This window comes from Pleurodeles waltl, chromosome 10 (genome assembly GCF_031143425.1).
Source record: "Pleurodeles waltl isolate 20211129_DDA chromosome 10, aPleWal1.hap1.20221129, whole genome shotgun sequence".
Classification (NCBI taxonomy): Eukaryota; Metazoa; Chordata; class Amphibia; order Caudata; family Salamandridae; genus Pleurodeles; species Pleurodeles waltl.
In genome coordinates, this window is record NC_090449.1 from 657,353,855 (window position 1) to 657,369,658 (window position 15,804).

Genomic DNA, 15,804 nt, shown 5'->3' on the forward strand with positions numbered 1-15,804 from the left:
CACTCTAAGGGGAGTGCCATATCGACGTAGTCATTTTCTCCCCACCAGCACACACAAGCTGTGAGGCAGTGTGCATGTGCTGAGTGAGGGGTCCCCAGGGTGATGTAAGACATGGTGCAGCCCTTAGAGACCTTCCCTGGCATCAGGGCCCTTGGTACCAGGGGTACCATTTACAAGGGACTTATCTGAGTGCCAGGGCTGTGCCAATTGGGGAAGCAAAGGTACAGTTTAGGGAAAGAACACTGGTGCTGGGACCTGGTTAGCAGGGTCCCATCACACTTTCAATCATAACTTGGCATCAGCAAAAGGCAAAAAGTCAGGGGGTAACCATGCCAAGGAGGCATTTCCTTACACAACCCCGCCAAACGAAAGAGGATGAGACTAAACTTTCCCAAGAGAGTCTTAATTTTCTAAGTAGAAGAACCTTGAAAGGCCATCAGCATTGGCATGGGCAGTCCCAGGTCTGTGTTCCACTACAAAGTACATTCCCTCTAGGGATATGGACCACCTCAACAGTTTAGGGTTTTCTCCTTTCATTTGCATTAGCCATCTGAGAGGTCTGTGGTCAGTTTGAACTATGAAGTGAGTACCAAAAAGGTATGGTCTCAACTTCTTCAGGGACCTGACACCAGAAAAGGCCTCCCTCTCAATGACACTCCAACGCTGCTCCCTGGGGAGTAAGCTCCTGCTAATAAAAGCAACAGGCTGGTCAAGGCCATCATCATTTGTTTGGGACAGGACTGCTCCTAGCCCATGTTCAGAGGCATCTGTCTGCACAATTAACTGCTTAGAGTAATCTGGAGCTTTCAAAACTGGTGCTGTACACATTGCTTGCTTCAGGGTGCCAAAGGCCTTTTGACAGTCCACGATTGTGAAGGGCGTCACTGTTGATCCATAACCCTTCACAAACCTCCTATAGTACCCAGTCAAGCCAAGGAATGCCCTGACTTGAGTCTGGGTTTTTGGAGCTACCCAGTCCAGAATAGTCTGGATCTTGGGTTGGAGTGGCTGAACCTGGCCTCCACCTACAAGGTGACCCAAGTAAACCACAGTACCCTGCCCTACCTGACATTTAGATGCCTTGATATAGAGGCCTGCTGCTTGCAGGGCCTGCAAAACCTTCTTCAGGTGGACCAGGTTATCCTGCCAGTTGGAGCTAAAGACAGCAATATCATCAAGATAAGCTGCACTAAAGGACTCCAAACCAGCAAGGACTTGATTCACCAATCATTGGAAGGTGGCAGGGGCATTCTTTAAGCCAAAGGGCATCACAGTAAACTGGTAGTGCCCATCAGGTCTAGAGAATGCTGTTTTCTCTTTTGTTTCTGGCGCCATTCTTATTTGCAAGTACCCTGCTGTAAAGTCAAAGGTACTTATGTATTTGGCAGCACCTAATTTATCTATGAGCTCATCTGCCCTTGGAATGGGGTGAGCATCTGTCTTGGTGACAGAGTTAAGCCCTCTGTAGTCCACACAAAACCTCATCTCTCTCTTGCCATCTTTTGTGTGAGGTTTGGGGACCAAGCCCACTGGGCTAGCCCAGGGACTGTCAGCGTGCTCAATCATTCCCAGCTCCAGCATCTTGTGGACTTCCACTTTGATGCTTTCTTTAATGTGGTCAGACTGTCTAAATATTTAGTTTTTGACAGGCATGCTGTCTCCTGTGTCCACATCATGGGTACACAGGTGTGTCTGACCAGGGGTTAAAGAAAAGAGTTCAGCACACTGCTGGAGGACTTGCCTGCAGTCAGCCTGCTGGTGGCCAGAGAGGGTGTCTGAATAGATCACACCATCTACTGAGCCACCTTTAGGGTCAGTGGAGAGGAGATAGGAAGAGGTTCACTCTCAGCTTCCTGGTCCTCATCTGTAACCATTAACATGTTTACATCTGCCCTATCATGAAATAGTTTGAGGCGGTTCACATGGATCACCCTCTTGGGGGTCCTGCTAGTGCCTAGGTCAACCAGGTAGGTGACCTGACTCTTTTTCTCAAGAATTGGGTAAGGGCCACTCGATCTGTCTTGAAGTACCCTTGGAGCCACAGGCTCCAGAACCCAGACTTTCTGCCCTGGCTGAAACTCAATCATAGCAGCCTTTTGGTTATACCACATCTTCTGGAGCTGTTGGTTGGCCTCAAGGGTTTTGCTTGCCTTTTCCATGTACTCAGCCATCCTTGAACGTAGGCCTAGTACATAGTCCACCACATCTTGCTTAGGCTCATGGAGAGGTCTCTCCCAGCCTTTTTTTACAAGAGCTAGTGGTCCCCTAACAGGATGGCCAAACAGAAGTTCAAAGGGGGAAAACCCTACTCCCTTCTGAGGCACCTCTCTGTAGGCGAAAAGCAGGCATGGCAAGAGGACATCCCATCTCCTTTTGAGTTTTTCAGGGAGCCCCATGATCATGCCCTTCAATGTCTTGTTGAATCTCTCAACAAGGCCATTGGTTTGTGGATGGTATGGTGTGGTGAATTTGTAAGTCACCCCACACTCATTCCACATATGTTTCAGGTAAGCTGACATGAAGTTGGTACCTCTGTCAGAAACCACCTCCTTGGGAAATCCCACTCTGGTAAAAATACCTATGAGTACTTTGGCTACTGCAGGGGCAGTAGTGGACCTAAGGGAAATTGCCTCAGGGTACCTAGTAGCATGATCCACTACTACTAGGATGTATTGGTTCCCTGATGCTGTGGGAGGTTCAAGCGGACCCACTATATTCACTCCCACTCTTTCAAAGGGGACCCCCACCACTGGGAGTGGAATGAGGGGGGGCTTTGGATGGCCACCTGTCTTACCACTGGCTTGACAGGTAACACAGGAGGTGCAAAACTCCTTAACCTTCTGGGACATATTGGGCCAATAGAAATGATTGACTAACCTCTCCCATGTCTTGTTTTGTCCCAAATGCCCAGTAAAGGGAATGTCATGGGCTAAGGTCAGAAGGAACTCCCTAAACTCCTGAGTCACTACCACTCATCGTGGCACCAGCCTTGGGATCTCTTGCCTCAGTGTAAAGGAGTCCATCTTCCCAATAGACCCTGTGTGTTCCACTGACATTTCCTTTTTCTTGCTCAGCTGCTTGCTGTTTTAGGCCTTTAAGAGAGGAACATGTTTCTTGCCCCTTACACAGCTGTTCCCTTGGGGGTCACCCTGGGCCCAATAGCTCAACCTGGTAAGGTCCCAGCTCTATGTACTCAGTTCCCTCAGGGGATAGAACATTTTCCTGGGAAGAGAGGTTGTGTTTCTTGTGCTGTGCTGTGCTGAAGCTGGTTCCCCAGTCTTCTTCCCTTTTCTCTTGGAAGGTTGGCCCATTATTCCAGACTCCAACACTTCTTTTTCACCCTGAGCCCTGCACTGTGCCCTTGTCTTGACACACACCAGTTCAGGGATACCCAGCATGGCTGCATGGGTTTTGAGTCCAAGCTGAGACCTCCAGATCATTTCCAAGCAGACATTCTACTGGTATAGCAGAAGAGACTACCACCTGTTTCAGGCCAGTGACCCCTTCCCATTATAAAGTTACCATTGCCATGGAATGGCCTTTAGTCTAATTGTCAGCATTGGAGACTGGATATGTCTGTACAGCCAGGTATTGTCCTGGGGAAACCAGTTTGTCTGTCACCATAGTGACACAGCCACCTGTATCCCTCAGGGCTTCTACTCTAGTCCCATTGATTAAGAGCTGCCGCCTGTATTTTTGCATGTTAGGCGGCCTGGCAGCAAGTGTGGCTAGGTCCACCCTAACCTCTGAGACTAATGTAGCTTCAGTGTGAACCCTGATTTGCTCTGGGCACACTGTTGATCCCACTTGGAGACTGGCTATTCCAGTGCTAACTGGAGTAGTAGTTGTGGGACTTTTCTTGGGCCTTGTCTCCAGTTTGGTGTCCATGCTGAGTACAGATGCGACACCAGGCCTTTTTGCGATCAAAGTTTTTACCCTTATACCCAAATGAGGATTGTGAAGAGGCTTTGTACCCACCCTCCTGAGCAGGTGTTTGGGGCCCTGTGGAAGACTCTTTACTTTTTCCCTTGGATGTCTCAACACTCTTCCCCTGGGGAGGCTTTGTGACCCCTTTCATTTGGTCACCCCCTGTGGAAGTCTTGGTCACACTAGTCTTGACCCAATGGTCTGCCTTCTTTCCCAATTCTTGGGGAGAAATTGGACCTAGGTCTACCAGATGCTGATGCAGTTTGTCATTGAAACAATTACTTAACAGGTGTTCTTTCATAAACAAGTTATACAGCCCATCATAATCATTTACACTACTGCAATTTATCCAACCCTCTAGTGTTTTGACTGAGAAGTCAACAAAATCAACCCAGGTGTGGCTTGAGGATTTTTGAGCCCCCCTGAACCTAATCCTGTACTCCTCAGTTGAGAATCAAAGCCCTCAATCAGGTTAGCCTTCATGAGGTCATAGGATTTTGCATCTTTTCCAGAGAGTGTGAGGAGTCTATCCCTACACGTTCCAGTGAACATTTCCCAAAGGAGAGCACCCCAGTGAGATCTGTTTACTTTTCTGGTTGCAGAAGCCCTCCCAGTGATATCATCACCATCTTCATATTTTGTTACAATCCCTTTGGGGATTTTTAGGATGTCATTATTCTCTCTGACCCTATTTATGTTGCTGCCACCATTGATGGGAGCTAAACCCATCTCTTGTCTTTCCCTCTCTATGGCTAAGAGCTGTCTCTCCAAAGCCAATCTTTTGGCCATCCTGGCTAACAGGAGATCATCTTCATTGAGGCTGCCTTCAATGCTTCCAGAGTTACTGGTCTCCCCTGTGGAAGAACCAGTCTCTTTGACTATCACTTGTGGAGGCAGGGTTTGAGGGACCCTAGTCCCCCTAATTAGGACAGGAGGGAGGGAGTCATCCTCCTGGTCACAAACTTCTCCCTCTGCAGGATTATCCTCAGAGGGGTGGTCCTTTGCAAACTCTGCCAAAAGCTCCTGGAGCTTCACTTTGGTAGGGTTGGACCCAGTCTTTATATTTCTTTAGCTTACAGAGAGTCCTTAACTCTGACATCCCTAGATGTAGGTAAGGGGTGAGGTTGAGTTCAACCACCATCTCATCTGTGCTAGACATTATTTCTCTAGAAGTTGGGATTACTTTTTAAGAATCTAAAAACTAATTCTAGAACTTAAATCCAAACTTTTACAAACTTTTAAACTCTAAAAGAAATGCTAACAGGGACTTACACAAGGCCCTAGCAGGACTTTTTAAAAATCTAGAAAAATAGCTCACATTTCAAAAATCAGTTTCTAATGACAATTTTTTTAATTTTAGTCATGTGACCAGGTATTGGCTGAGTAGTCCAGCAAATGCAAAGTCTTAGACCCCACCGCTGATTCACCAATGTAGAAAGTTGGCTCTGTATATACTATCTCAAAGTAAGAGATAGTATGCACACAGTCCACGGGTTCCCCTTAGAGGTAAGATAGTGGCAAAATTTGATAATTCTAAGGCTCTATTTTGTGGTAGTGTGGTCGAGCAGGAGGCTTATCAGGGGGTAGTGTTAAGCATTTGTTGTACACACACAGGCAATAAATGAGGAACACACACTCAAAGACTTAACTCCAGGCCAAGAGTTTTTGTATAGAAAAATATATTTTCTTAATTTACACACTATGATTTTTATGTATAAGATGTTGTGGGGTGATTACTTCTAGGATTTCTCCCAGTACCAGGATATACCAGGATATGCGTTGGCCCTCATGGTATATGCCTCATTCCCTTTTCTCTTTATGAGCTGAGTCCGTGACTGGTCGTGCTTTCAATGATGTGGGATATGTGCATAAGGGCAGGGTCTGCCTGATATACAGGGGGAGGTGGATAATGTTTTGTATGACGAATGTACTGGGAAGATGTTCCTTTTTGTGGGCACTCACCAGGGTGTTATGACCTATGCCATATAGGAATGTTCTCAGGATATGTGCATTTATGTTGGTGATAATGATGATTTGCCATTTGAGTAATGTTTAATTCTATGTGCATTCATGATGATGTCTTGGCATTCATGATAATGTATGACAAGTGCCTTTTTGCATAATGATGACCTGACTCCTGCCTGTGTTGCAGAATAGTAATAACCTATGTGTTTACCTGACTAGTGCTTGCTTTTGCAGGGCAGAGTACTAGTAACCTGTGTCATGTTTTGACAACTGCTTGTGAAGCAGGGAATAACTGACACATGTTTTGTTTGGTCTAATGTTGTTTTGTGCAATAATATTTATTTTTATATAACTTCTTGTAGGTTTTTCTTTGTTGTGTATTTATTGTGTCACAGGTGTTGTGTATGTTGTGCAAATGCTTTATACGTTGCCTCTGGGATAAGCCTGACTGCTGGTGCCAAGCTAGCAAGGGGGTGAGCAGGCATTATCTTGGGTGTGTTGCTCTCTCACCCTGACTAGAGTGGTGGTCTCTGCCTCGTACCCAACCAGGAGCCTTATTTCTAACACATTTGTTGTACATTTGGCTCCAAATTCCCGGAAAGTATATAAGCTGTGACTAAATGTACATTAATCAGTGGAGTGTTTGAATCTACACACTCTTCTTTCACCTGATTTATGGTGTAATTTAGGTTGTGCTATGCGTTTGTGTTTAAGCATTCAAATGTAGAAGCCATTCAAACACTTGAGTTCTGATTCAAGATATCAGTCAGTATTACAAAAAGAACGGAGATGTGGTAAGTTGTCCTTAAGGACGATTACTAACTAAACATGCAAGGAACACCGTAACAGAGGTTATAGCTCTAACCCTGATTATATAAGGTTTGTGCATTTTTGCCCAACTCCTGCCTCATAATAGCCTTCAATTTCCACCGCTAAAGGTGTAGCTGAATAGGGCGGAAGCACATCGAGGCAGAAATAGTGCCCTTTTCTCTATGATTGGACTTTGCGGTAGTTAAACACCTGGTGACACTCCCCTCGGGAAAGGTCCAGGACAATTCAGTTGAAAGAAGGTAGACTGGAGATCTTTCATAAGCCTTTTGGGACTGTGCTTCCAGGTGGTTTGTCCAATTAGGGGTGATTGTTCGGTAGGCTTGAAGTGACTTATCCTAATATAGACAACTGGCGCTATGATGGCCACTCAAGTAACACTTCTAGATCTTTTGAATGCATTTCTAACAAGCATTGACAGTGCCAATAGGTCTGGTTGGTAACAGGAAAGTAAGACCAACCGGCTTTCCCACTGCTTAGTTTCGTTTGGTTACATCCTGCGTGTTTCTTAATCTGACATTCCTGCAGGATAAAAACATACTATTCCTGAAAGCTTTTCCTGCAGTTGGCTGCCATCGATTAATCCTTTTTATGCGTGCACGCTCAATAGTGCATAAGTGTTCTAGTTACATTTCTTAACCAGATTTTCCTACAAATAGCACCCAGCCTGCTTTTGTGTTCCTGTGCTTCCGTCGAAGATACATGGTGGGACTTTGAGTCAGATGACAGTGACATTTACATTACCTCTTATATCCCAGTTTCTCTAAAACGTAACACGTTATCGGAGTCTACTCTCACTGGCAAAATAAAACAGTTATGCGTTACTTTTTTGAATTGCAACATTCAGGGCCTTATTTATACTTTTTGGTGCAAAACTGCACTACCACAGTTTTGCACCAAAACGTTTTGCACCGGCTTGCACCATTTTTTAGCACCAGCTGGGCACCATATTTATGGAATGGTGCAAGCCGGTGCAAAGGGTAGGCTAGCGTAAAAAAAAGGACGTTAGGCAGGTTAGAGTCAAAATAAATGACTAACCAGATTAGCGTCATTTTTTGATGCTAAGGGGCATATTTATACTCTGTTTGCACTGAATTAGCGTCACTTTTTTTAAACTCTAATTCGGTGCAAAACTAACTCCATATTTATACTTTGGTGCTAGACCCGTTTAGTGCCAAATTTATGGAGTTAAAGTCATTTTTTTGGAAGTGGAAACCTACCTTGCCCTAATGAGATGCAAGTTAGGCATTACCGTTACCTCTCACTGAGGGCCCCTTAACTCCCCGCTTTAAACAAATCCCCTACAATTTCATACTCATGACCTAACTTACCCCTAAACGCCTCCATGCAATATATTCCCTCATAGATTAAAAATGCCCTAGGTGCTCCGCAGAACCTGCTGATTTCTTTCATATGACATGGCACTGTCCCTCCATAGTTGATTGCTGGACAGACGTCCTAGCCCAACTGTACAGTGCCACTGGTTGGAAGCTTCCACGTACAACTGAGAAATGCCTATTAGGTCTCCTCTCATTTAACCCACTGAGAAAACTTAGTAGGCGTAATGTCCTCTTAGGGCTAATAGTTGCAAAAGGTCATATAGCTATTGATTGGTTGAGCCCCCGTGCTCCAACGAGGAAAACCTGGGAGAGAGACATGGCGGAGTGGGCAAGGGCGTAAGAAAATACATATGAGGCGAACAAGGACAGAACAAAGCTCAGGAAGCCTTGTTAGCATGGGCCGAGATGACTCACACATTGTTTGAATTCAGGAGTTCACAAGAAGGGAACACACCTTTACTGGAAAATACAGACAATTTAGGTTCTAATGGAGGAGGGAGACAGGCCCGACCCCCATTCTTATAGGTTGCTGCTGAAATATTGCTGTAAATACTGTAACCTGTAACTGATACCAATGAAGATTACACTCTTGTTTGTGTGTCTCTTACTTGGAAGCTCAGGGGGAGGAAATGGAAGGGGGAACAGTTACCGTTGATTTTTTGGGGGGAATGAATATCTGGTCAGGGGGACTACACTATTCACACAACGACATAGGCTCATTCAAGAATATTGATGTCATAATGTATAAAGAACAAACACTCATTGTGAGTTTATGTATCCTTTATTTCTAATAATATTAAATAAAATGTCCAAAAAAGCATGGTTTTGAGAATGACTAGGCCCGCACCACTATTATAAAAGGGAAAAAACAGAAAAAAGCTAAAATATTTTTTGATCACAAAAAGCACACTTTGCTATAGTAGTCAGTGGAACTGAAAGGAACTACTTTGTGTGTGTGGCTGTGCTTCTTGTAAAGAAGCAGAATGCTGTCACTCATAGTGTAGTTAGGCAGTGGCTGAAGTGAGCTGACCCATTCCCCCATACTGTATGCTCTAGTGGGCAGAAGAAAAATGTGAGTGACACAACAACCGAATGATGGATGAAGAGGGCTGGTTGAAAGCCCATATCAGTATATTGTGTTTATAATTTTACTAAAATCAAAAAGTCTTCGCTAACATCAGATCTAAAAATAAAGATATTTTCACATTCATTTAAATTAATCGTGTGGTAATATCAAAATGCTTATTTTAGAGGTATGACTTTACCCCAGGATTTAGAGTCTAGGTTTTCCAAAGGTACAGATAACTATGCAGAGCGGAATAATTATCAGGTAATCAGGTTAATAGACATTTTTTCAGCTCTGTCTAATTAGAACGCCTCTGTTGATTACCAGGAGATGCAGTAAACATATCAGGAACTTTCCCAGTAATACTGTACTGTGCAGTGTGTTAAATAAGCGAATCCACATCTCATTTGTGTTTTGAGTTCCAAAAATGTTACAGACACTGCTTTTTGGTAAAAAAATGTTAGCTGAACTTTAAAAGTATGAAACATCTATTTTGCATAGATGTAGACACAATATTTAACTTTCAGTTCAACATTGCATGTTCCCATGCTACCGGTATTGACAGTTGTGCTTTACTTTTTTTCAGTGTATTGGTTTTTATGGCCTTCATTACGAGCAGGTCGAAAAAGTCTAATGTGTGGTAACTCATGTTACTGAACACACCAGAATTATAAGTTTTGCAATAAATGTGAGCAGGTAAAAGCTGGCGATATTTATCAGGGGAAAGTGGGCAATAGATATGTGAATATACGGTAAGTACCATAATGCACAACCTCATGATAGATATTTCTCGCACCCGATACATATCAAATACGTTGGTGCTGCTTTTTATCAAGCAGTTGGTGCTGCTTTTTATCAAGTAAAATAATTATTGCATCCAGTATTGGCCAACTCAGAACGACGGCCTGTGTGTTCCATTGTTTGATTATTCATTAAATATATAGAATTATGGATGGGTTACCACAAATAGATTGGATGTTTTTCACCAAGTGGTTCTGAGTGACATCAAGTAGATGAGAGTACATTTTATGTTATTTATGGCCTACCTTAATCAGCTGCCCCTGTTTTCAAGTACTATGCAGGGACAAAGGAGTAATGGGGGAGCTATACATAACATGGCCTTCTTCCTGGCTCAAAGAATATACCTGGCCTCCTGCCACCTGCTCCACTGTGTCTCCCCTCCCCTCTTTTTGCCACTTTCCTCCCGGTGTGCCCTATGCACTGCCAGCATGCACTGATAGGTTTTGCAAGAGCCCTGCTAGATCAACTTGAAATTCTTATAAGGTGTAGTAACAGTGGGCAACAGTTTTTGTTAATAACCACTGCAGCTACATCATAGCAATAAATTACCAAACCTGGAATCTGAGGTTCACACTAGTGAGGCTCGGTAAGATCCATCCATAACAAACATGAATTGGAGCATTTTTCATTGTATATATGACAATAAATGTCCATTAGCAGAGTTACATTCATGGGGTACACCTTTACACTGACTTGAACTCAAAACATTCCTTTTTGTACTTTACAGGTGCTGCTTTCGTGTTCACATGTGTTTCATAGGGTAAGCATGTCACATTAAGTATATCATAGTATTAACCTGTTTTGTCCAAACATAAGTACATTCAATACAAATTCTTGTTGCTGTTTTAGAAATAATTGGCCTTGAATTAAATAATAGTTTGGCTGAGAAATACATTAACGTTTTCTATAATAAACTTGGTGAGTGTATGTGTGCTTTGAAAAGAGTAAGGTTTAAGATGGCATTCAGCAACAGGTACTGTAACCAAGTTTTTTGCGTGGGCAGCCCTCAACTTTTGTTTATCATTTTCATTGAGGCTTCCCGAATTTGTAAATTCCTTTGGCCGGATCATTGGTGGAGACAGGCTTTGGTGTAAGGCAGCAACCTTTTAGAGACATTTCCTATCATTTGAAAAACTTTATATATTTTTTCACTGAAAAGAAAAACAGTTAAAGGTCACCTATGGGTTTGGCTGCATAGCATAGCATGAAGTCAGGCTCTGTAGCCTTCCATGTTTACCCTCCACACTAGTGTCTTCATCCAACCATAGGCTTGATTAAACAACAAGGATACCGAAGCACACACACTTGAGTGAGTCCATACTAGAGATCAGTAGGCTATAGGGTGCAGGAAAATCCAAGTATTTTTAATTCGTTTCAGTCCATCGGTTTCCATATCACTTGATTGTGAGCCAATTTGCCTACCAAAGGCAGCTGACAAGTGTTTAGTCAAACAATGACTTTTTCAAGGTTTGAAGTAAACCTGTGTTTGTAGACCACTTTTTTGGTATAAAAACCAAAACTTCTATAAACTCAGCCAAAACAATATGCGCTTGAGAGGAATTCAAAAACTCCTGAGAAGTCTTGAATATATTCCTATTGGGTAGTGAAAAAGTGTTTCAGATGAGGGAATGTTGTAATACTTAACGCCCCATACAGTATAAATATCCCTCAAATGTCAAAAGTTCAAATAAATGAATGGATGGCCATGATAAGCCTCCTACTCGTTTGGAGCAATCATCTGTGTAGGCTTGATTGTTTCCATTTTTTTTAGTTAAATTTGATGCTGGCTTTTGAATACAAAATGGCAGGCACATGATTATGCTTTTCTGAAAAATCGTGATTTTACTTTCGCTAGTTTATCTTTTTCCATTTTTACCCTCATTTTCAACACCTCTAACACTCCCCTGTGTTTGGAAACCTCTCATAGTGACTCACCTTAGCCAGACAAAATCTTTACCACATTGCTAAAATTGGAGTTTTTACCAAAATATGGGGGTCATTACGACCTTGGCGGGCGGCTACCGCCGCCCGCCAGGCGGTAACCGCCGTACGGCCGCACTCACGCGGCCCCCATTACGACATCCCCGCTGTTTGCGCCCGCCGGTCCAGTGGGGATGAGGCCGCAACATAGGAGCCGGCTCCTAATGGAGCCGGCGGTGTTGCGGCCGTGCGACGGGTGCAGTTGCACCCGTCACGCTTTTCACTGTCTGCTAAGCAGACAGTGAAAAGCTGGCCGGGGCCCTGTTAGGGGGCCCCTGCACTGCCCATGCCAGTGGCATGGGCAGTGCAGGGGCCGCCAGGGGCCCCAGGACACCCCTAACCGCCAGAAACAGGCTGGCGGTAGGGGTGTCATAATCCCCAGGGCAGCGCTGCTTGCAGCGCTGCCCTGGCGGATTATCACCGCCGGGGCTAAAACGGCGGGAAAACGCCGGTACCGGCGGTGCGACTGCGGCGCTTCCGCCGCGGTCGTAATAGGGCAGGAAGCACCGCCAGCCTGTTGGTGGTGCTTCTGTCCTTTTAGCCCTGGCGGTCTCGGAACGCCAGGGTCAAAATGACCCCCTATGTCTTTTCAATGTGGAGGAAAATTATTTGTATCTCCTTGATCATTACATTCCTTGAACAATTCAAATGTGATTGACAAAAACCATAATTTTGGAAATCACTATTTTAAATAGCCAAGATATTCAAAAGAGCCAACCCTCTCTAGCCCGTGCAACACCTTTTTTTAAACGCTAATATTTCAGAAACTGCTGAACGGATTTATACACTTTGAGTGAAAGTCATCAATTCTGCAAAGTTTGGTGTAAATCCGTATTGCATTTTTTGCTTTAACCGGGAACATTTTTTTTCCCCTCTTTAACATTTTCCCCCTAATCAGAACGGAATGAAACTTTGCATTCCAATTATTTAGCTGCATACACAAATTTGGTGCAGATCTATTGAGGTGGACGAAAGTTGTAGGCAAGTCAATAGACACTGTTTCAATGGGGAATGTAGCTGAATTATAACATATGTAAAATGTAGAAAAAAAACGATGCATTAAAACTTTTCACACAAAGAAGTTACAAGACAATGTACTATAAATGTCAAGCCAAAAAGCTAACCCTAAAGAAAGTAATTCGTTATTTACTATCGAACAGAGATCAGAAAATGAATCTTTGAATGATGTCTGGATAAAAGTGGATTGTTGCATAGAAATGAAACACATTTGACTGAGTATCACAAATCCTTGGGGGAGTATCCAATTGGTTGATGTCTTGAAAAAGCCATAACAAATTATCCACTACTCACATGCCAGAACATTTTTCTTAGCTTTCATTTTGTTCCAAATGAAGATAATGAAACCAAGTAGTCAGCCAGGCCTCCTGCTCGATGGCATGCCTACTTCTGACCTATACCTGCCATCTGTATATGACATATACCTGCCATCTGTAGTTCATCTACTCTCGCAGCACATATTGGTGGATGTAACCACGGACCTCAGTGTTACATTTGGTCGCCTCTGCTGACCTGAAATGCACACCTTGACTCAAGGTATCTTTTTTGTTTAAAAATTACACAGTTTGGAACCAGGTCTACTTACATAGGATGTGGCTTTCTCTGGCCTCTACCTGCCTTCTGCATTTTGGCTCCACTTAGAGATCATCAATTATCTCAGAATATTTGAAATTTCCCCTGGACTCCAGGGTAAATCCATGGATCATTTTTTTCATTTCAGGAAAGAAGCATTTGCAATGCAGTTGGCCTTGCCTTTGCTCAAGTTAGAGCTGTAGGAAGTTAACCTCTTTCTAGCCTTGTTACCCCCACTTTTGGCCTGTTTGTGAGTAAATGTCAGGGTGTTTTTACTGTCTCACTGGGATCCTGCTAGCCAGGGCCCCAGTGCCCATAGTGGATACCCTATGTTGTCAGTGTGTTTAATATGTGTCACTGGGATCCTGCTAGCCAGGACCCCAGTGCTCATGCGTTTGTGGAATATATGTGTTCCCTGTGTGGTGCCTAACTATCACTGAGACCCTGCTAACAAGAACCTCAGTGTTTATGCTCTCCCTGCTTTTAAAATTGTCACTGCAGGCTAGTGACTATTTTCACTAATTCTGATTGGCACAGTGGAACGCCCTTATAATTCCCTAGCATATGGTACCTAGATACCCAGGGTTTTGGGGTTCCAGGAGATCCCTATGGGCTGCAGCATTTATTTTGCCACCCATAGGGAGCTCAGACAATTCTTACACAGGACTGCCACTGCAGCCCGAGTGAAGTAACGTCCACGTTATTTCACAACCATTTTACACTGCACTTAAGTAACTTATAAGTCACCTATATGTCTAACCCTCACTTAGTGAAGGCTAGGTGCAAAGTTACTAAGTGTGAGGGCACCCGGGCACTAGCCAAGGTGCCATCACATTGTTCAGGGCAATTTCCCCGGACTTTGTGAGTGGGGGGGGGGGGGGACACCATTACACACGTGAAATACATATAGGTCACTACCTATTTGTAGCTTCACAATGGTAACTCCGAACATGGCCATGTAACTTGTCTAAGATCATGGAATTGTCCCCCCAAGCCAAATCTGGTATTGGGGTGTCAATCCCATGCATCCCCGGGGCTCCAGCATGGACCCCGGGTACTGCCAAACTAGCTCTCTGGGGTTTTCTCTACAGCTATCGCTGCTGCCAACCCTCAGACAGGTTTCTGCCCTCCTGGGGTCTGGGCAGCCCAGTCCCAGGAAGGCAGAATAAAGGATTTCCTCTGATAGAGGGTGTTAAAACCCTCCCCCTTTGGAAATAGGTGTTAAGGGCCTGAGAGGAGTAGCCTCTCCTGGCCTCTGGAAATGGTTTGAAGGGCACAGATGGTGCCCTCCTTGCATAAACCAGTCTACACCGGTTCAGGGATCCCCCAGCCCCTGCTCTGGTGCGAAACTGGACAAAGGAAAGGGGAGTGACCACTCCCCTGTCCTTCACCACCCCAGGGGTGGTGCCCAGAGCTCCTCCAGTGTGTCCCAGACCTCTGCCATCTTGAATGCAGAGGTGTGAGGGCACAATGGAGACCTCTGAGTGGCCAGTGCCAGCAGGTGATGTCAGAGACCCCTCCTGATAGGTTCTTACCTGGTTAGGTTGCCAATCCTCCTCTGAGGGCTATTTAGGGTCTCTCCTGTGGATTTCTTTTCAGATAACAAATGCAAGAGCTCACCAGAGTTCCTCTGCACTTCTGTCTTCGACTTCTACCAAGGATCAACCGCTGACTGCTCCAGGACTCCTGCAAAACCGCAACAAAGTAGCAAGAAGACTACCAGCAACATTGTAGCGCCTCATCCTGCCAGCTTTCTCAACAGTTTCCTGGTGGTGCATGCTCTGAGGGCTGTCTGCCTTCACCATGCACTGGAAGCCAAGAAGAAATCTCCTGTGGGTCGACAGAATCTTCCCCCTGCTAACGCAGGCACCAGACTTCTGCATCACCGGTTCTCTTGGTCCCCTCTCATCTTGACGAACGTGGTCCCTGGAACACAGGAGCTGGATTCAAGTGTCCCCGACAGTCTAGTGGCCCTTCTGTCCAAATGGAGGTAAGTCCTTGCCTCCCCACGCCAGACAGTAATCCTGTGTACTGCGTGAACTGCAGCTTGCTAGGGCTTCTGTGCACTTTTGCAAGACTTCCTTCGTGCACAGCACAGCCCAGGACCCCAGCACTCCGTCCTACATTGCCCAACTCGCTGAGTTGGACTCCGACTTCGTGGGACTCTCTTGTTTTGCTGAGACGACGGCCATGGTCAGATCTTCTGAACGCCTGTTTAGATGCTTCTGCGGGTGCTGCCTGCTTCTCAGTGGGCTCTCTCTGTTGCTGAGCACCCCCTCTGTCTCCTCCTCCAATGGACGACCTCCT

General features: G+C 44.8%; 1 protein-coding gene across 1 annotated transcript in view; it reads left to right on the forward strand.

Moving 5' to 3' along the window:
• Positions 1-15,804, forward strand: part of RNF32 (ring finger protein 32) — a 286,397-nt gene that overhangs the window by 68,506 nt on the left and 202,087 nt on the right. Inside the window, exon 5 of the mRNA XM_069209246.1 lies at positions 10,655-10,687. Within this exon, the coding sequence (XP_069065347.1) occupies positions 10,655-10,687 (33 nt within the window). The remainder of the gene's footprint in view (positions 1-10,654; positions 10,688-15,804) is intronic.